The sequence below is a fragment of the Salmo salar genome, chromosome ssa03 (genome assembly GCF_905237065.1).
Source record: "Salmo salar chromosome ssa03, Ssal_v3.1, whole genome shotgun sequence".
NCBI classification, from domain to species: Eukaryota; Metazoa; Chordata; class Actinopteri; order Salmoniformes; family Salmonidae; genus Salmo; species Salmo salar.
The window spans coordinates 51903155-51924437 of NC_059444.1; the positions used below are offsets into that span (position 1 = coordinate 51903155).

The 21283-nt window shown below is 43.5% G+C and overlaps 1 protein-coding gene across 2 annotated transcripts in view; it reads left to right on the forward strand.

Annotated features, from left to right (window-relative positions):
* Nucleotides 1–21044, forward strand: part of doc2a (double C2-like domains, alpha) — a 64125-nt gene extending 43081 nt beyond the window's left edge. Inside the window, exons 6-11 of one of the 2 annotated variants that reach the window (XM_014192343.2) lie at nucleotides 2997–3123; nucleotides 3286–3345; nucleotides 11260–11456; nucleotides 13670–13751; nucleotides 18986–19082; nucleotides 19296–21044. In XM_014192343.2, the coding sequence (XP_014047818.1) occupies nucleotides 2997–3123; nucleotides 3286–3345; nucleotides 11260–11456; nucleotides 13670–13751; nucleotides 18986–19082; nucleotides 19296–19432 (700 nt within the window). In that variant the 3' untranslated portion in view covers nucleotides 19433–21044. The remainder of the gene's footprint in view (nucleotides 1–2996; nucleotides 3124–3285; nucleotides 3346–11259; nucleotides 11457–13669; nucleotides 13752–18985; nucleotides 19083–19295) is intronic. The other variant, XM_045716117.1, reaches the window with a different exon arrangement.
* Nucleotides 21045–21283: the final 239 nt, after the last annotated feature.

Here is a 21283-nt window from a genome sequence, read left to right on the forward strand (position 1 = left end):
CCTAGTACGCACGTTTACATCACAGTTTGGCACATCTTTATAACCTTAAAACAGAAAAAAGTGATGTCACTGATCTTACCGTGTGCTTCGCAGGCTGCGCTTCCTGTGTGAAGCTTGCTGTGCCCCCGTCTGTGACGTCGCACCAATGAAGTTATGTGATTTTGATTATGTGGTTTCTCTGCAAGGGCTTAGTAACAATAATTTCGATTTTCTCTCGTCAGACCAAGAAATAAATACGTCAGGATTAAGCTGTCCCAGTTTATATGATGTCCCACTCTTTCCGAATTCACCCCACATAATATATAGGCTAGCTCAATTACATAAGGACAAGAGGAACACACTGACATTTACCTTTGGCAATGATAGGAAAGTGTTGGTGTTTAAAACACAAATATATAAACAAAGACACACAACGGAAACACATTAACATTAAGCTCTGTGACCATACATATTTCAATTTGAAATGAACTAAATTCAGGTAGTGAAGGCAGTGGGTATGTGTGTGTGTGCGCACTTGCCTTATCTAGCAAGCAAGTGTTGTTTCTCTGAAAATACGTCTCTTCCTGTCAACGGCTTTGACAGTGGCTGCATCGCAAATGGCACCTTATTCCCTATATAGTACACTACTTTTGGCCAGCGCCCTTAGGGCTCTGGTCAAAGGTAGTGCACTGAAGGAAGTAGGGTGCCGTTTGGGATGCAAGACAGTGTGTCGTATATTTAGCCAGAATAATTCCGCCTGTCGCCCGTGGTAATATCCTCTTGAATTACGTTATGGCACTCTCAGAGCCACTCGGAGGCTTCTCCTAAGGAGAAGAGCGGAACACCGCTGCACTCCGGTTCATCCCGTGATTAACCACGGTAAATTACCTGTGTGTGCCCACAACACACTGCAAATTATCCGTATCCCTAGGCAACACCTGATTCCCGGCCGACCTTTAAAACTTTGCTGGGGTTGGGCCATTTTTTTGTCATGAAAGCGAGAGTGAGAAAGTAATTTAGTGGTTTATCTCTCGAGCTCTGTGTGTGTGTGTGTGTGTGTGTGTGTGTGTATGTGTGTTCGCATGCTTGTGTGTACGTGCACATGTATGTGTGTGTGTGTGTGTATATGTTCAGGTATCGTTCTGGGAGAGTGAGCGCTGGTTTGAACTTGAGCAACACATTGCCCTTTGAACAGGCCCACCTCAAAGAGTTGCCAATTCCATTCTCATCCCATTAATAAATAATACATTTGCATTTCATTCTGGGCTGATTCCTCTTCTGCATCAAACTGTCACACAGAGGTCCATCCCAGTCTGAACATGATTCCCCCCCACCCCCTCTGTCGCTTTCTCTCTCTCTCTCCCTCACTCCTTCCCTGAATCCATCCATCACTTCTGTCTTACTTCATCTTTCCCTATTCTCTCTCTCTCTCTCTCTCTCTCTCTCTCTCTCTCTCTCTCTCCCTCACTCCTTCCCTGAATCCATCCATCACTTCTGTCTTACTTAATCTTTCACTATTCTCTCTCTCTCCCTCCCTCTCTCTCTCTCTCTCTCTCCCTCTCTCTCTCTCTCCCTCTCTCTCCCTCCCTCTCCCTCTCTCTCCCTCTCTCTCTCTCTCTCTCTCTCTCTCTCTCTCTCTCTCTCTCTCCCCATCTACAAACAGATAGGTGTCGCACCTTGATCCATCAGCGGGGAGGGGGTATCTGTTCTGTGGGGAGGATACAGTGCAGCATTAGTTATTGTCTTGTTCCAGGCCGGTAGGGTTGTTTTCTCTCCTGGGTGGGTGGTGTACAGGCCTAGGGTTGGGGCTGACTCTGGACCTATACGTTGGAGGGTCTAGGTGTAGTGTAGCCAACAGGCGAAGGGACTGCCTAGTAAACTACCTGTTGGGGCAGGCAGAAATGACAGTGTGGAAGACCAGGACACATGAGATGCAGGGGGTCGGGGTGTGCATGTTCAAAAAATGTTTCCAACAATTGTTTACAGGCAGACTATTTCACATATAATTCATCACAATTCCAGTGGGTCAGAAGTTAACATACACTAAGTTGACTGTGCCTTTAAACAGGAAATTCCAGAAAATTATGTCATGGCTTTAGAAGCTTCTGATAGGCTAATTGACATCATTTGAGTCAATTGGAGGTGTACCTGTGGATGTATTTCAAGGCCTACCTTCAAACTCAGTGCCTCTTTGCTTGACATCATGGGAAAATCTAAAGAAATCAGCCAAGATCTCAGAAAATAATTGTAGACCTCAATAAGTCTGGTTCATCCTTGGGAGCAATTTCCAAATGCCTGAAGGTACCACGTTCATCTGTACAAACAGTAGTACGCAAGTATAAACACCATAGGACCATGCAGCCGTCATACCGCTCAGGAAGGAGACGTGTTCTGTCTCCTAGAGATGTTGTGGCAAAATGGCTTAAGGACAACAAAGTCAAGGTATTGGAGTGGCCATCACAAAGCCCTGACCTCAATCCTATAGAACATGTGTGGGCAGAACTGAAAAAGCATGTGTGAGCAAGGAGGCCTACAAACCTGACTCAGTTACACCAGCTCTGTCAGGAGGAATGGGCCACAATTCACCCAACTTATTGTGGGAAGCTTGTGGAAGGCTACCCAAAACGTTTGAATCAAGTTAAACAATTTAAAGGCAATGCTACCAAATACTAATTGAGTGTATGTTCACTTCCGACCCACTGGGAATGTGATGAAAGAAATAAAAGCTGAAATAAATCATTCTCTCTGCTATTATTCTGACATTTCACATTCTTAAAATAAAGTGGTAATCCTAACTGAAATAAGACAGGGGATTTTTACTAGGATTAAATGTCAGGAATTGTGAAAAACGGAGTTTAAATGTATTTGGCTAAGGTGTATGTAAACTTCCAACTTCAACTGTATCTAGGTCCATTAAAATTCAGTACATTTTGTGCTTTTAATTATGTAAATATTGGGCTAGTAAAGGTATTGATGAAATTAAAACCTCTCTCTCGCTCTTTTTCTCCCTGTTGCAGGTTGTCAGTGTGTGATGAGGATAAATTGACTCATAATGAGTTCATCGGGGAGTCTCGCGTTCCCCTGAAGCGCGTCAAGCCAGACCAGACCAAACACTTCCACACCTGTCTGGAACACCCACCCCCAGTACGAGACCCGACACACACATGCATGCACACACGTACCCACACACCAATGCACACCCACACACACACACTTCTCTCAACTGCAATCCCTTGAGTTATAGCTTCTTTGGACAGAAATGCACAAAGAAGAAATAAGCTCAATTTCTTCCTCTTCTTCCCCCAGCTCCCCTCTCCAACCACCATGGGGACAGCCCTCCGAGGAATCTCCTGCTACTTAAGAGAGGTGCTTTCCCTTTTCCTTCCTCCCTCCTTCTCGCTCCCTCCTTCTCTCTCTCTCCTTGTCGCTCCCTCCTTCTCTCTCTCTCCTTCTCGCTCCCTCCTTCTCTCTCTCTCCTTGTCGCTCCCTCCTTCTCTCTCTCTCCTTGTCGCTCCCTCCCGCTCTCTCTTTCTCTGTCAATCTTTTCCCCCCGCCTTCTTTCTGTCTCCATATCTCTCAACCCTCTCCTTGTCTCCCTCTCTCTCTCTCTCTCTCTCTTTCTCTATCTCCCGCACTCTCTCTCTCCATTTCTCTCCCTCCTTCTCACCCCTAACCAGGGCCAATTAGCAAAGCTTTAACATTCTAAATTAAAGAGCGATGTGAGGGTTTGAGCACCTCAGTAAACTAACTGGCTTCTGTTTATCAATTTTCTTTCTCTTTCTATTGATCTAAATTAGAATTTCAATAGGAGCCACTTTGTGCAGACTGATTATAAGTCATTATCAACCTTATTTTCTTCCTTAGTTACTTAGATACTTCAATGAGATGTGGGGAATATGAGAGGGGAAATATAAATCAGCTTTTAAAGATGGGAGGAGAGGGGAGAGATAATGGAGAACAGAACAGAGTATGAATATGATCAATTCCGGTAGTTTTTTTAAATGCTAAATGTATCCAGAACACAAGGCAGTGATACATAGGAAAGGGCCAACAACTCAGGCTGGTATCAGTTTATAAGCATCACATTTTGAAGCTTCGGCAAAAAGATATGCCCCAGCTAGCACCTAACGTTCTGAGAACCATATGTTTTTTAGAGGTTGGTGAAAGCTTGGTTATTATTGTTCCAAGGTTATTTTGCATACAACTTTCCCACAACTTTCTGGGAATGGTGCAGGATAGTTGTTTGGCTTTGGAACATTCTCAGTACATTTAAGGTACTTGACCAAAAAAATATATTTTCCTGGCATTTCATTACTTTAGCAGAACGCTTCCTAAAAGTTCAAACATGGTTACATTTAATGTCAATGTTGGTAATGTTCTAGGAATGTTCTCCAACTGGTTTGACATTGGGAATGTTCTCAAATAGTTCAGAGAACATAAAAAAACTAAGTTCTTCTGTAGGATTTTCAGTGCTTCAGCATAACGTTTCCTACATGTTTCCTCATGGTTCTATTTAAAGTCATGTTCTCAAATTGTTCCAAGAACGTTAAGAAAACATTCCATAAATACCAGAACAAAACTTTAGTAATGTTCAGAGAACGTTCTAAGACTGTTTTCTAAAAAACATATACATTCCATTCTCAGCATCAACAAAACTCTTTCTATTCTCTATCTTGTTAAGTGTGTTGGCCGTGCACACTGTTTGGCCACACCTGATCTTAATGAGTGCTTGTTTCCTTTGAAATGGGGTCTGTTTGAATAGACTAAAATGAACAGCTTTGTATGGGTAAAAATACATGGTTTGCTTACTCCATCCTGCTGGCGCAGTGGACTTAATTTTATGAATCGAAAACATAAAATTATATGTTTGAATCTCACTGATGCCATATCACAATAAAAATGTGTTTGCATGCTTAAGGAAATTAGTTTCGATGTGTACTTGGAGTAAAACAAAAATTAACCCAAAATAAGCTAGCAGTGTTAGTGAAAGTTTTAAGGAAGTTATTCAAAAACCTCCAAATAGCAAGTCATTTCCATTCTTAGAGCACTAATAAAACCTCCCAGGAAAACTTTCAAGGAATCAGAGTAAAACGTTGTCGTAGGATGAAGCGGACCAAAGTGCAGCGTGATTATCGTTCCACATATTTTATTGAACTGTGAAACTATGCAATACATACAAAATAAACTGAATGAACAAAAACAACAAACCGTGACGAAGAGTTAACATACACTTACTCAGAATCAATCTCCCACAAACCCAGGTGGGAAAAACACCTACTTAAGTATGATCTCCAATTAGAGACAACGATGACCAGCTGCCTCTAATTGGAGATCATCCCAAACAAAACCCAACATAGAAGTACAAAACTAGAACATAACAACATAGAAAATCTAAACTAGAAAACCCCCCTGTCACGCCCTGACCTACTCAACCATAGAAAATAACCGCTTTCTATGGTCAGGACATGACAAACGTTCTCAGAACTTCCCTGCACACTAAAAATAAATATTCCCAGAACAGGCAAAATGTTCAGTTCTGTTCTCAGAACGCTAAAAAAACATTGTCTTACCAGTCAGGAAATGTGTGGTTTCGTTCACACAACTAATGTGAAACCAAAAAAATACATTCCCACAACTTTCAAGGAACCAAATGTGCTAGCTAGGGCATCACAGTTATTAACGCCTAAATCAATACATTGCATCAGCGGTCACCTGCAGCACATAGTCCGCAATAGAATAAATAGCTGTCCAAATGCATGTGAATGAAGTAGGTAAATAAGAGATGGTGTCAGACAGACAACTCTCTGAGGGGAGTTAAGACTAGAGACTGAATCCAATGGTTTTTGGAATGAGGGATCAAAGCAAGAGAGAGAAAAAGAAAGGAAAAGGAGAGAGGCTGAAAAGAAAGTGGGAGTTTTGTGTCTCGATTGTCTTGGACAGCTCTTAATTCACATAGATTGGATGGAGGCCAGTCATGTGTGTGTGTGTTCTTGCGTGCGTTCTTGCGTGCGTTCTTGCGTGCGTGCACTTGCGCATGTGTGTACATCTTTGTGTGCGCACTTGTGTATGTGTGTGTGGCCATGATGGTCGTGGTGGATGGCCATCTGTGGTTTAATCAGATACATCTGACTATGCAAGCTAGCTAGCACAGTGCCTCAGACAGACAGACATTTGCATTCCTGTCCAGCCCACCTGACCTGCATGACTCTACGTGTTTACCTGCTCATTAGTGGAGGAGTGTGTGTGTGTGTGTGTGTGTGTGTGTGTGTGTGTGTGTGTGTGTGTGTGTGTGTGTGTGTGTGTGTGTGTGTGTGAGAGAGTATGTGTGTGCTCCCATTTGAAAGGTTTTAGTCATGCACAATGCCAGACACCGGGCGACGTTTTGAGTGTTGTTGCTGAGACCTCTCCTCCCAAACTAGCTGTCAGCAAACGCCAAGCACACATACAGCGCCTTCAGAAAGTATTCATACCCCTTGACTTATTCCACATTTTGTTGTCACAGCCTAAATTCAGAATGGATGAAATATTTTTTTTTTCTCTCCCATCTACACACAATACCCCATAATGAAAAACTGAAAACATGTTTTTAGAAACAGACTGCCTAGAGCTGGCCGTCCGACCAAACTGAGCAACCGGGCAAGAAGGACCACTCTGACAGAACTACAGAGTTCCTTGGCTGAGATGGGGGAACCTGCCAGAAGGACAACAGACTCTACAGCACTACACCAATCTGGGCTTTATGGGAGAGTGGCCAGACGGAAGCCACTCCTGAGACAAAGGCACATGACAGAATGCCTGTAGTTTGCAAAAAGGCACATGAAAGCATTAGGAAAAATATTCTGTAGATTGATGAGCCAAAAATTGAACTATTTGGCCTGAATGCAAAGCGCTGTCTGGAGAAAACCAGGCACAGCTCTTCATCCGTGTAACACCACCCCTACCGTGAAGCATGGTGGTGGCAGCATCATGCTGTGAGGATGCTTTTCAGCGGCAGGGACTGGGTGACTGGTGAGGATAGAGGGAACAATGAATGGAGCAAAATACAGGCAAAACCTTGTTGAGAACTTGCTTCAGAGTGCAAACTACCTTAAGACTGGGACAAAGATTTATGTTCCAACAGGACAATGAACCCAAGTATACAGTTAAAACAATGCTGGAATGGCTTCAGAACAAGAATGGGAAAGTCCTTGAGTGCCCTAGCCAAAGCCCAGACTTGAATCCCATTGAAAATCGGTGGAAAGACTTGAAAATTGCTGTTCACCGCTACTCCCCATCCAATTTAACAGAGCTTGAGAAAATCTGTACGGAAGAATGGGAGAAAACCCCCAAATCCAGATGTGCAAAGCTGATACAGACATACCCTAAATGATTCGAAGCTGTAATCGCTGTCAAACGTGCTTCTACAAAGTATTGACTCAGGGGTGAGAATACTTATGTAAATTATAGAGATATTTCTGTATTTAATTTTCAAAAAATTTGCTACAATTCCGAAAAACATGTTTTCACTTTGTCATTATGGGTATTGTGTGTACATGGGTGTGAAATAAAATATATTTAATTAATTTTGAATTCAGACTGTAACACAAAAAATGTGGAATAAGTCAAGAGGCATAAATACTTTCTGAAGGCATTGTATGTCGCATGTGAACCTTCGTTCGAATCATTATACTGTGGCTGAACAATGTCAAACTAATCAGTTAGCATTGAATAGAGTTCTATGCTGTCTACACACTAATTGCGCGCAATCTCCTGACAAAGACAGAAATGATGAAGAAACGGATTGCAAAAGAAAAACAAAATTGTAGTACCTTGCTCACGTTTCGTTTACTGTCCATGTTAAGCCTTCATGGTCAGTGTTGAGTCATGGTGACCTTGTGTCTCTCTGTCTCGCTCTCGGTCTTGTCTCAGGTCGATCTGGCATTTTGCTATTGTTGTTTTTGACTCACCGTGTGCTCATTACCTGGCTGGCTCGCTCTGTTACAATACAATTACTGTACTGGAGCTTCAACCAACCAGGAGAGACACCAGAGGCACTGCCTGGAGGGATGGAAGGAGAGAGAGAGAGACAGAGGGAGGGAGGGAGCGAAAGGGAGGAAGTGAGAGGGCGAGGGGGGGGGGTGGAAAGGGTGGATGGAGAGAGGGAGAGGGAGAGAAGGAGGGAGATGAAGGGAGATGAGCAGCATGTAGAGGGCTGGAGGATTGGAGAGATCCCGTGACAAATATTTCAAATGTCGGCCACCACTATCTCCAGCACCCACATTTGCAAATCTCTTCGTTGAAATTAAATAGTCTGCCCCCGTCTGGCTAACACCTTGTATCCTTAACCACTTTCAAAAAGTCCACTCCCATCCTGACAAGCAAATGTTAGCAAGCAGCTGATCTATTCCAGGTGAGCGGTCTCAAGACAGCTTGCACAGCAGCAAAGACAGAAACATCCCAGTCAGAAATCTTGTCGTTCTCAGAACTTCAGAAGTAAGCAGGTGACAGTGAAGGGAGGGAAGTCCTGGAGTTGTTTTCTATAGTGGCTGGGGCCTTTCAACTAACTAGAGATCTCTGGTTAAACTGACAGCTAGCCTCCTCATCCTGTCTGGGTTAGATTGATGTTTTCTTAACGTCACTGGGGCCGAGTGCACTGAATCTATTTGCAGAGGAGAGAGTAGGGCCTGGCTTGACCCTTAGGGAAAAAACACAATTTCACATGTAGAAAATCACATGATTTCACATGTAGAAAATCACATGATTTCACATGTCATTATGATACACACACAGTGCTTTTAACTTACATACTTTGACTACATTGTGTATGATTATTGATACAGTAATTACTATTCAGCATGTTCTTACCTGGGATTTGAATTCACAACCTCTTGGTTCACGGCATTCCGATCTTTCTGCTATGAGATTACTGTCAATAACTGCTTTCACCTGTATACCTACACTTTGGACATCAAAGTAAATCTCAGCTTTGTTAAAAATACATTTAAGAAAAATTATTATATTTATCCTAGTTATTCAGGAGTAACATTAAAACAGAATAATATGTCTCACCAACATTAGACAACTATACACAAAACCCTCAAATTACTGAAATAACTCAATTAAATCAATGAGAGAATAGTCAGGTTAACAGATAACTAAACTGAACAAAAATATAAACGCGACATGGAACAATTTCAACGATTTTACGGAGTTACAGTTCATATTAGGAAGTCGGTCAATTGAAATAAATGAATTAGGCCCTAATCTATGGATTTCACATGACTGGGCTGGGGTGCAGCCATTGGTGGGCCTGGGAAGGCATAGGCACTTGGGAGCCAGGCCCACTCAATGAGGAGCCAGGCCCAGCCAATCAGAATTAGTTTTTCACCACAAAAGGGCTTTATTACAGACAGAAATACTCCTCAATTTCCGGGTGGCTGTCCGGGTGGCTGGTCTCAGATGATCCCACAGGTGAAGAAGCCTGATGTGGAGGTCCTGGACTGGCGTGGTTACAAGTGGCCTGCGGTTGTGAGGCCGGTTGGACGTACTGCTAAATTCTCTAAAATGACGTTGGAGTTGGCTTATGGTAGGGAAATAAACATTCAATTCTCTGGCAACAGCTCTGGCAGACATTCCTGCAGTGAGCATGTCAATTGCATGCTCCCTGAAAACTTGAGTCATCTGTGGCATTGTGTTGTGTGAGAAAACTGCACATTTTAGAGTGGCCTTTTATTGTCCCCAGCACAAGGTGCACCTGTATAATGATCATGCTGTTTAATCAGCTTTTTGATATGCCACACCTGTCAGGTGGACGGATGGATCATCTTGGCAAAGGACAAATGCTCACTAACAGGGATGTGTATATTCCTGTGTATATTTACGAACGGTCTACCACCCAAAGGACATTTAGCCAACTTGACACAACTGTGGGAAGCATTGGAGTCAACATGGGCCAGCATCCCTGTGGAACGCTTTCGACACCTTGTATAATCCATGCCCGACAAAGTTAGGTTTTTCTGAGGGGAAAAAAGGGGCAGTGCAACTCAATATTAGGAAGTTGTTCCTAATGTTTGCTATACTCAGTGTATATGCCACTTAGCAGCAGACACCTTTATCCAATGCAACTGACAGTAGTGAGTCCATACAGTTTTTGTATGGACCCACAACCTTAATGCTAGTGCCACGCTTTCAGCAACTGAACCACAAAGGACCATCAACACACTAGACTTGCTGGCTTAGTCAGAAGGTAAGGTCCTTGGTTTTCACAGCAACGTGGATGAATGTGCACCCGCTCTGTCCCTGACTCCCTGTCAACTTTTTACCACTGAAATAGAACTTCGGCTACCTCGGAAATTTCTAAACATTGCCCTAGCTAGCTTCAAGGATTTTAGAAAATGGAATGGGGTTTTACTTTAGAAACACGACATGCAAAAGCATTGATTAAAAAAAATATGTATATATTTTTTAGGATGGAACAAGCCTAGAGAGAGAGAGAGCGAGAGAGAGAATTCAATGTTCCGACTGCTATCACCGGGGGATCCATCATAATGAGGACTTGTGTGTGTGTGTGAGACAGAATGATGGTGAGGAACATAAAGACAGTGGTGTGAGCCAAACAGTGGGTGGGTGAGAGTGGGCGAGCGTTCGTTCAGAGGACAGAGAGAGAGAGAGAGAGAGACGAAGGGAAGGGAGCCAGGCGTATACTATTGATCTACTCCTCTCCTCTCTCTGTCTGTCTGGGGGGGGATCTTTCTATCTACATTCATGACATGTCAGATGTATCTAGTAATTGACCTTTCATAGTGATGAGGGTTAATTCATTAACACTGTGTGTGGGGTGACTTTGGGTCTGGTGCTCGTCTACTGGTTGAGTTGTGCTATGCTGCTGCTATGCTGCTCATTACTGTAGAGTGGAGACTGGAGAGTCTTACCGTCCTCCGTCATACAAGTCCTGTACTCACTACTCATAACAAGCAGCCTACTGTACTCGTATAGGCTATTACCAGGACATTAGTCTTGCTTTGTAATACCTCGAAGATCACGTCGTTGTCACGCCTCCTGAAGCCTGGTTCGCGACGAGGCTTCCTGGTAGCCTCGTCGCGAACCAGGCTTCAGGAGTCGTGACAACTAGCTCTCGTATCAAACTGTGTCCCTTCATCCTCCTCCTAACCACCTTCAAATCCTTGTCTGACAAATCCTTTACTCAGAGAAGAAGAGAGGAGGCGAAGGAAAGAATCAAACCTTCTGCCTTTTTCCTCTTTCAACCCTTACCTCCCCTTCTTTTTTTCTTTCCTCTTCAAGCAGTGGGAGAACGAGCAGCTCCACAGTCTGGAGGAGAGGGGCCGGGTGCTCCTCTCCCTGCAGTTCCTTCCCCCGCTAGACGAGGGCGAGGGAGGAGGAGGGGGGCGAAGAGGAGAGGGGCTGTGTGTCGGGGTGCAGCGCTGCGCTCACCTGGCCGCCATGGACGTCAACGGCTTCTCAGACCCCTATGTCAAAACGTAAGTGCGCGCGCGCGCGTGTGTGTGTGTGTGTGTGTGTGTGTGTGTGTGTGTGTGTGTGTGTGTGTGTGTGTGTGTGTGTGTGTGTGTGTGTGTGTGTGTGTGTGTGTGTGTGTGTGTGTGTGTGTGTGTGTGTGTGTGTGTGTGTGTGTGTGTGTGTGTGTGTGTGTGTGTGTGTGTGTCCATGTCAAAAACTATACAAATCAGACATGAGTTGTTACATCTAGTCATTAAAGGCATTACAGCTACGGGTATATCTGTACGACTTAACCTCTGGATCATTTAGCTATTTGATTTGGAATTCTAGGACCCCTTCAGGTATCCCCCAAAAATCCACCCAAAAATATATATAAAATATTGAATTTGGCCTTTACTATAACCCATAGAAAGGCATTGAATAACACATTCATAAATGGCAAAAAAAAATACAGTCAAAAAATGAATCATAAGGAATAAGGTTTCGGAGTGTCTGTCCTACATCTAGGAAATATGTTTTTTTGTTGTTGACACATTTAACCCCTTATTTTTCCTCTATGCTTCCATTCATTTGTATGGGTTACCTTCAGACGAGTCCTGTGACACAGAGATCACAATCGTGTTCATCACCCCCCCCCTCCCCGGGGCATTTACTGTGAATGCGGGAACATGGCCATTAATTGTCAATCACGCTATAAAGTGGGTCTTCAACACTACGGCTTGATTATTGCCCTATAGTCTTGAAAAAAGGCCTCGCTGACAAAACGTTAAAACTAAACAATGATTAACAAGTGTAAACAGCGCACACTAGAGATGACTGACGACCAACCTTGACTTTATTTCATTTTTTTTAATTCTTAAACATCCGTTCTCCTTTCCATCCTAATATCTTCATAAAGCACTCAACAATGTCTGACTAGAAGGACAGTTTTACTTAAGCTTTAGGCCTTCCTATTCAAGCCAAGCAGGAATTAAGGACGCTGGAGATTGAGAGGAGGGCATAAATGACAAGTTAACAGTATAATATATCAAACGCAGCAAAGTCTTAGTGTCAAGAAAATTGGATAAGATGGGTGGTGAACCAGTCGTAATTGAGCCCAAATGCAGACAGAAGTAAAGTGTTTAAACCATTTGGCTGGCAGCATTGAAAATCAAAAAGAGAGAGAAAGAGCGACAGGGGGGGGGGGGGGGGGTACTGGGTTTTCAGATGAAAGGAAAGTTGGAATAGGTTAAAGAGTGAAGAGAGGCGTGAATATGGATAGGAGAGACAACCTGGGCCAAGTTCCATTTGTATTCCTTTCAACTTCTCCTAACTCCTTCCTTTTTGGCATTGGTTGGTCAGGAAATGAAGCTTTTATTGTCCTGTTGGAAGGCTAGCTGGAGCATCACCATGTTACTTGAATCGAGACCAATCCACTATCCAGTTGTATCACATTTGGAAGCCCCAGGGGAACCAGGAGACTGAAATTGAATGGGGCCCAAGAAGACCATCACTCACTTCAATTGGTCTGGGTGGCAAGAGAGCCTCGGTGTGATAAAGAGAAAGGAATAGAGCACGTCTGTTTCTTCCATCATCCATGTTCCTCTTAATTGTATTCCATGTGTCATCTGTTTAAGTCAAATGTTCCAAAGCATTTAATTCCTCCCTAGGCCAAATGGCACAGGAACAGACGAGAGCTCAGTTCACTATCGCCCGCCCCCGCACACACACTCTGTCACACACACATGCATAGACTCTGTCACACACACACATATACACACATACACACACATTGTCAGCCACACTCTCTGTCTCTCACACAGATCAAAGCTAAGTCTCTCACTGTGCGTGTGACAGTGTGTGTGTACAGGTACATGTATGTGTGTGTATTTGTGTGTGTGTGTGTGTGTGTGTGTGTGTGTGTGTGTGTGTGTGTGTGTGTGTGTGTGTGTGTGTGTGTGTGTGTGTGTGTGTGTGTGTGTGTGTGTGTGTGTGTGTGTGTGTGTGTGTGTGTGTGTGTGTGTTTGCTACCCACTGTTTAGGAAGCGTATCAAAATTTTATCAGCAGTCAGTGGGATGTCACCACAAAAAGCCTGAGAGACATACCTGTGTGCATGCATTTGAGGGATTGATTGTTTGTGTGTCAATCTATGACACTGTACCCTCTTTTTCCCCTTTCTCACTCCCCTAACCCTCTCCCCTCTCCCACTCCCCTCCCTCCCTCTCTCTCTCCCCCCTCTATCTCTCACCCTTTCAGATATCTGAAGCCCGACACACAGAAGAAATCCAAACACAAAACGGCTGTGATTAAAAAGACCCTTAACCCTGAATTCAATGAGGTATATCCCTGGGGGGGGGTCAATGTTAATGTCAATGCTAATGAGATGTCCAGTCCAATATCCCACCCTCTCCTCATCTGTCATCCTCCCTCTCTGTCTCTCTGTCTCTGTCTCGCTCTCTCTTCTAGTATACAGTATTCATCACCTCTTCTACCCTCTCCCTTTTCATAGGAAAATCTCTCCTTCCCCCTCATTCTCTCTCTATCAGCACTACATCCCATTTCCTCTGAATTGAATTATAACTAGGGATGCACGATATATCGGTAAGCATATCGGAATCGGCCCGATGTCTAGTTTAACACTGATGTGCAAACCCGATGTTATAATGTAGGTAGATGACGTAATGACGCCACAATTTTTTTTTAAATATATTCCTAACCTAGCCCACAATGTCTGCTGTGTGGCTCGAGCAGTCAACAAGTCCAGCAGTCATTTGAAAGAGTAAGAACATTTCTTAACGATTAAAAGAAAACAACATTCATTAAAATATCTTAGTTCTAATGTTGGGTCAAATAAAGGCACAAAGTAAAGGCCATTATATTTACTCAAAACAAAGTAAAAGCCAGTGTATTTTGTGGAAAAAAAGTAAATTCCAGTGTATTTTTTTTATTTTGTATAAACATGAACTGTGGAGACAGTAATATGAGCAGAATTGGCGAGTAGTTTAAAGGATTTTCTTTTTTGTACTTTTTAGAAGGACAATAGAAAGGTAATTCCCACTAGACTCTCACAGTCACACCCTGATGTGCTGTAACATCCTCCAACCACCAAGTTATAAAACACTTACCAGGTTATGTATCTGTAATCATTTTTCCTTATTAATATTCAGGTAACACTTCATTATTTACTTAAGATACACATGTTAGACACTAATTTGTACTCTATAAGTATATAAATATGTAGTTCATAAAACAGTTATTATGTCTAATGTACACTGAGTGTACAAAACATTAGGAACACCTTCCTAATATTGAGTTGCTCACCCTTTTGCCCTCAGAACAGCTTCACTTCGTCGGGGCATGGACTCTACAAGGTGTCGAAAGCTTCCACAGGGATGCTGGCCCATGTTGACTCCAATGTTTCCAGCAGTTGTGTCAAATTGGCTGGATGTTCTTTGGGTGGTGGACCATTCTTAATACACACGGGAAACTGTTGAGTGTGAAAAACCCAGCAGCGTTGCAGTTCTTGACACACTCAAACCGGTGCGCCTGGTACCTACTACCATAACCCATTCAAAGGCACTTAAATATTTTGTCTTACCCATTCACCCTCTGAATGGCACACATACACAATCCATGTCTCAATTGTTTCAAGGCTTAAACATCCTTCTTTAACCTGTCTCTTCGACCTTCATCTACACTGATTGAACTGAATTTAACATGTGACATCAATAAGGAATCACAACTTTCACCTGGATTTACCTAGTCAGTGTATGTCATGGAAAAGGTGTTCCTAATGTTTTGTACACTTAGTGTATTAGGCCATAATTAGGCATTATATTATTATATTTGAGTGTTCGAGTGTTTAAATGTGTCATGAATGTAGGCCTGAAAGTACTCAAGAACTGCTCAATAAATGCTAAAGAAATGCTGAAAGAAACGTACGGTGCATTTGGAAAGTATTCAGACCCCTTGACTTTTTCCACATTTTGTTACATTACAGCATTTTTCTAAAATGTATTAAATTGTTTGTTCCCCCTCATCAATCTGCACACAATACCCCATAATGACAAAGCAAAAACAGGTTTTTAGAAATGTCTGCTAATTTATTATAAATAAAAAATACATTTACATAAGTTTTCAGACCCTTTACTCAGCACATTGTTGAAGCAACTTTGGCAGCGATTACAGCCACCAGTCTTCTTGTGTATGACGCTACAAGCTTGGCACACCTGTATTCGGGGAGTTTCTCCCATTCTTCTCTGCAGATCCTCTCAAGCTCTGTCAGGTTGGATGGGGAGCGTCACTGCACAGCTATTTTCAGGTCTCTCTAGAGATGTTAGACCAGGTTCAAGTCCGGGCTCTGGCTGGGCCACTCAAAGACATTTAGAGACTTGTCCAGAAGCCACTCCTGCGTTGTCTTGGCTTTGTGCTTAAGGTCGTTGTCCTGTTAGAAGGTGAATCTTCGCCCCAGTCTGAGGTCCTGAGCACTCTGGAGCAGGTTTTCATTAAGGATCTCTCTGTACTTTGCTCCGTTCATCTTTCACTCGATCCTGACTAGTCTCCCAGTCCCTGCAAAACATTCCCACAGCATGATGCTGCCACACCATGCTGCACCATAGGGATGGTGCCAGGTTTCCTCCAGACGTGACGCTTTGCATTCAGGCCAAAGAGTTGAATCAGTTTCATCAGACCAGAGAGTCTTGTTTCTTGTGGTCTTAGAGTCCTTTAGGTCCCTTTTGGCAAACTCCAAGTGGGCTGTCAAGTGCCTTTTACTGGTGGAGTGGCTTCTGTCTGGCCACTCTACCATAAAGGCCTGATTGGTGGAGTGCTGCAGAGATGGTTGTCCTTCTGGAAGGTTCTCCCTCTACACAGAGGAACTCTGCAGCTCTGTCAGAGTGACCATCAGGTTCTTGACCAAGGCCCTTCTCCCCGATTGCTCAGTTTGGTGGTTCTGAATTTCTTCCATTTAAGAATGATGGATGCCACTGTGTTTTTTAGGAACCTTCAATGCTGCAGAAATGTTTTGGTACCCTTCCCCAGACCTGGGGAATATATCGGTAAGCATATCGGAATCGGCCCGATGTCTAGTTTAACACTGATGTGCAAACCCGATGTTATAATGTAGGTAGATGACGTAATGACGCCACAATTTTTTTTTAAATATATTCCTAACCTAGCCCACAATGTCTGCTGTGTGGCTCGAGCAGTCAACAAGTCCAGCAGTCATTTGAAAGAGTAAGAACATTTCAGCGAGACAACTCAAAGGCAAAATCCATTAACGCCAAGATAATAGAATTCCTTGCCCTTGACAATCAACCATTCTCTGTCGTGGATGATGTTGGCTTTCGCCGACTGGTCGAGCACCTCGAGCCCCGGTACACACTAACAAGTAGGTGCTATTTTTCAGATGTTGCCCTACCGGAGTTACACAGTATTGTTGAAACGCACATCCATGAGCTACTTGCTATGGGCGTCACTGGTACGACCCTGCCTCACACAGGAAGCGGCGCAGGTCCTAATCCAGGCACTTGTCATCTCCCGTCTGGATTATTGCAACTCGCTGTTGGCTGGGCTCCCTGCCTGTGCCATTAAACCCCTACAACTCATCCAGAACGCCGCAGCCCGTCTGGTGTTCAACCTTCCCAAGTTCTCTCACGTCACCCCGCTCCTCCGCTCTCTCCACTGGCTTCCAGTCGAAGCTCGCATCCGCTACAAGACCATGGTGCTTGCCTACGGAGCTGTGAGGGGAACGGCACCTCCGTACCTTCAGGCTCTGATCAGGCCCTACACCCAAACAAGGGCACTCCGTTCATCCACCTCTGGCCTGCTCACCTCCCTACCTCTGAGGAAGCACAGTTCCCGCTCAGCCCAGTCAAAACTGTTCGCTGCTCTGGCACCCCAATGGTGGAACAAGCTCCCTCACGACGCCAGGACAGCGGAGTCAATCACCACCTTCCGGAGACACCTGAAACCCCACCTCTTCAAGGAATACCTGGGATAGGATAAAGTAATCCTTCTAACCCCCCCCTTAAAGATTTAGATGCACTATTGTAAAGTGGTTGTTCCACTGGATATTATAAGGTGAATGCAGCAATTTGTAAGTCGCTCTGGATAAGAGCGTCTGCTAAATGACTTAAATGTAAATGTAAATGTAAATGTAAATGTCACTGCTATTAGTTTCACGACTGACATTTGGATCAGCGATGTCAGCCCCATGAGTCTGACAGCACAGTGGGTCGACGAGGATTTCGTACTGAGTTAAGCCGTATTGCATGCTCAAGAATGTGCTGGTCCTCATACCGCTGCTGCCACTTCAATGGGATTTGAGAACATGTTTGAAACTTGGAAACATGAACACACTCCTAGCTCCATTCCAACAATTGACTGGAGAAATAAGCTCATCAACTGCGTCTGCAGCAGACGTGATACCCTCTGTCATGGCATTGAAACATCTGTCATGGCATTGAAACATCTGCTCAACAAAACTGCCAACACAGATCTTTGGGGTTAACTTGGAAAAGTACTCTACCAGAGGCTGTGAACAAGCGATTCGGTGGCATTCTCTCTAAGCCTCTTTACCGTGTCGTCACCATGCTCGATGCTAGGTACAAGGACCGCTCCTTCGATGCAGACAAGAAACAGGGATTACGTGAAAGGTTACAGACACTGCTGGACAAAATGGAAACAGGCTCTGTGACAGTGCCGCACTGAGGAAGAGGACCCACGACAGAAGAGGTCATGGACAGACAGAGCTGAAACTTCACTGCTTGACATGTATGATGAAATCCTGGTCGAGAATGAAACAAATGAACAACGAAACAGCACAGCAAGCGAAAGAGATATGTTTTTATTATGTTTTACTGGTAAATGGGGACATACGTAAATGCCACCAAAATACCTTTTTGGTCAGTGTGTGTTTCAACTATTTAACTGTACTAGAATGCTTAAAATGACGCCAAAAAAAATGTCAATATCGGTTATCGTGGTGGTATCTGTTTTTTTTGTTGTCAAGGAAAATATTGGATATCGTATCGGCCAAAAATGTCATATCGGTGCATCCCTAATTATAACAATGGATCATAATTTGCAATCGTCTGAACACTTTTACCACTTACACATCAATGTGTTGACAGAGACTTGCATTAAGCATATCAGTAAGGTCCTTTGGTTGGCTCTCTCATCTCTATATGTCTTTCCCCCCTTCCGCTCTCCTCCCTCTCTCCCCCGCTCATTCTACAGCGTGGGCATTGTGAAGTAATAACGTAATAATGATCTAGGATCAAATTCCGTCTGATCACAGCTTTAGCACTGCTTTCTGAATACGGGCCCCTGTTTTCTCTGTGTGTGTGTGTGGTTTAGTATTTTCCCATTTTGATTTACAGTACTTCTGTAAGTAAAGTCACAGCTACGAGTAGAAGTTGCTCTTAGGGACCGATCTGGGATCAGTTTGCCCTTCACAAATCCTAACTTTAGTAATTAAGGTGGAAACACTAAAGCTGACCATAGATCAGTGTCCAGTAGCAACCTCCTCCTACTGAATGGGCTCTCCTGTCGTTCCCTTGAACCCTACAGGAGTTCTTTTATGAGATCTCCATGTCAGAGCTGTCCAATAAGACTCTGGAGGTCACTGTCTGGGACTACGACTTGGGACGCTCCAATGACTTCATAGGTGAGACTCTTCACTTTGCACACACACACGCATACATTCACACATACGCACGCACACACACACACACACAGAGCGAGAGAGATGGCGAGAGAGGCACATCCCGACTTGACACATCCCTATGCCCAGAGAAGCCAAACTTTTGTGCAGATATTCCATTGGGACATTGAAGTCCTGAAAGGTTCCCATGGTGACACTGTTTTATCATGTTTACAGGTGGAGTGTGCCTGAGCTGTCACTCACAGGGAGACCCCCTCCGCCATTGGATGGACTGCCTTAAGAACAAGGGTCAGAGGGTGGAGCGCTGGCACATACTGACCAATGAGCTCCCAAGATCCGTAAGTCATGAGTAAGGCCACACATCTACTGAGACACAAGGCTCAGTCCCAATTCTTCACCCTTCTCCCTATGTTGCACACTTCCAGTCTTTAATATGTCAACGGTGGATACTCCTTCAAGGCAGGTGTGAATCGGGATACAGATCAAATCCTCCCCCTAGCCCCCTACCACCTAGGAATTCCTAGAGATCTGAGGGGATTGGATAGATCAAAAATATTGAGGAAATTCCACCTAGCTTATCAGAACGCAAGGGGGAAGCCACGACCATATTGATCTGGATCCGATTTAAACCTTTCAGATCTACTGTAGTGCCTAGGTGGTAGGGGGTATGGGTCGATTTGGATCTCAGCGAACATGAAGCATATCTAGGCTCTCTCTAGAGCCCTGTTTATACCTGGTTCTAACATGCATCCCTCTTCCTGATATTTCCCTGATCTTGTCTGTTTACACTTAGAAGATCTGATCCCAATCAGATAGCAATGCGTCTTTTAATCGTCTACACCTGTCTACAATTGTGGGCACAATCCAAATGTGAGCACCAGGTATAAATGGGGATGACTTGCCACAAGATGGGATGCACTACCGGTATGTTCCTATGTCTATAAGGGTGATACAAACCAACACACCATAACACACCATGGAGAAAATGCATGCTGACTATAAGTCATTTACACTACAAGGCCTGGATGTTCTTAAGCACAACTCCTTTATGCTATGGAATAGACTAGTGGTGGTGTAGATGATCCCTTCAAGTTAGATTAGAGTTTCTTTGATTATTTGGATCAGCTGAGTAGTGCTCAGGCAAAAACCAAAATGTGCACCCCTTGGGGTCCAGAGGAGTTAGATGGAGATGTTTGTCAGTGGGATGGGGAATGCGGTTCTGGTTGCCTTATGGCCTCTTGTCACTAAATGTTGACATACACAACTCAACATTATACCTCCAATTTTATCTGATTTCATCTGCATGTTTTAGTCTACGGGCCTTTTTACTTCTCTTGTTCAGCTGATTTGATTGATTTCCATATCTTTCATGGTTATTTTAATAACAAATTGATGTCTATGTTGGTAATAATATGCCTATGATACACAAATACCTAACATCAGATATCCTGTTTGTATTGTTGACATTTTAACCCAAATGGAACCCTATTCCCTACATAACCCTATGGGCCTTGGTCAAAAGTAGTCCACTACATAGGGAATAGGGGGCCATTTGGGATGAACACATTCACTGCATCCAAAACATGACATACACTGATACTATTATGAATACAGAAGTTCTTCCATGTTGTTGCATGATGCAATACAGTATTGACAAAAAAAAGTTGTCCCCTCTCTAATATAACTGTCCCCAGTCCCCAAAAAAGTATTTGATCAAAAAAGTATTATTATTATTACTTGATTTATTATTGAGGTGATTTCCCTGTATTGTTATTTTTGTTTTCTGTCATGTTTCTTATATTTGTCTCTTAATGCACGACTGAATGTGTGAATGTGGGTTTTTACTGACTTTTCAATGGCTGTATACGATTATCTTGTTGTGCTTTTAACAATTGTTGTTCTTACATTTATATCAGGTGTTTTGTGTACAATATGAAAATACATTTGGAATGCACTACTGTATAAGTCTGACTTGGTTTCTATTTTGTGAGATGGCTTGCCTGAGGGAAATGCAGTAGTCACTCAGTGCTACTGAACAGTAAAATAGCTCACGTTTACCCCCTGGTGGTTCAATGAATACATTACACATTTTCAAGTGTTAGTCATTTAGCTGACGCTCTCTCTGACCATGTTAAACGGTCCTTGCTATCCGGCATTCTTGGGACGTCCCAACTCTGACATTTCCTCATTGAAGTTGAAATTTA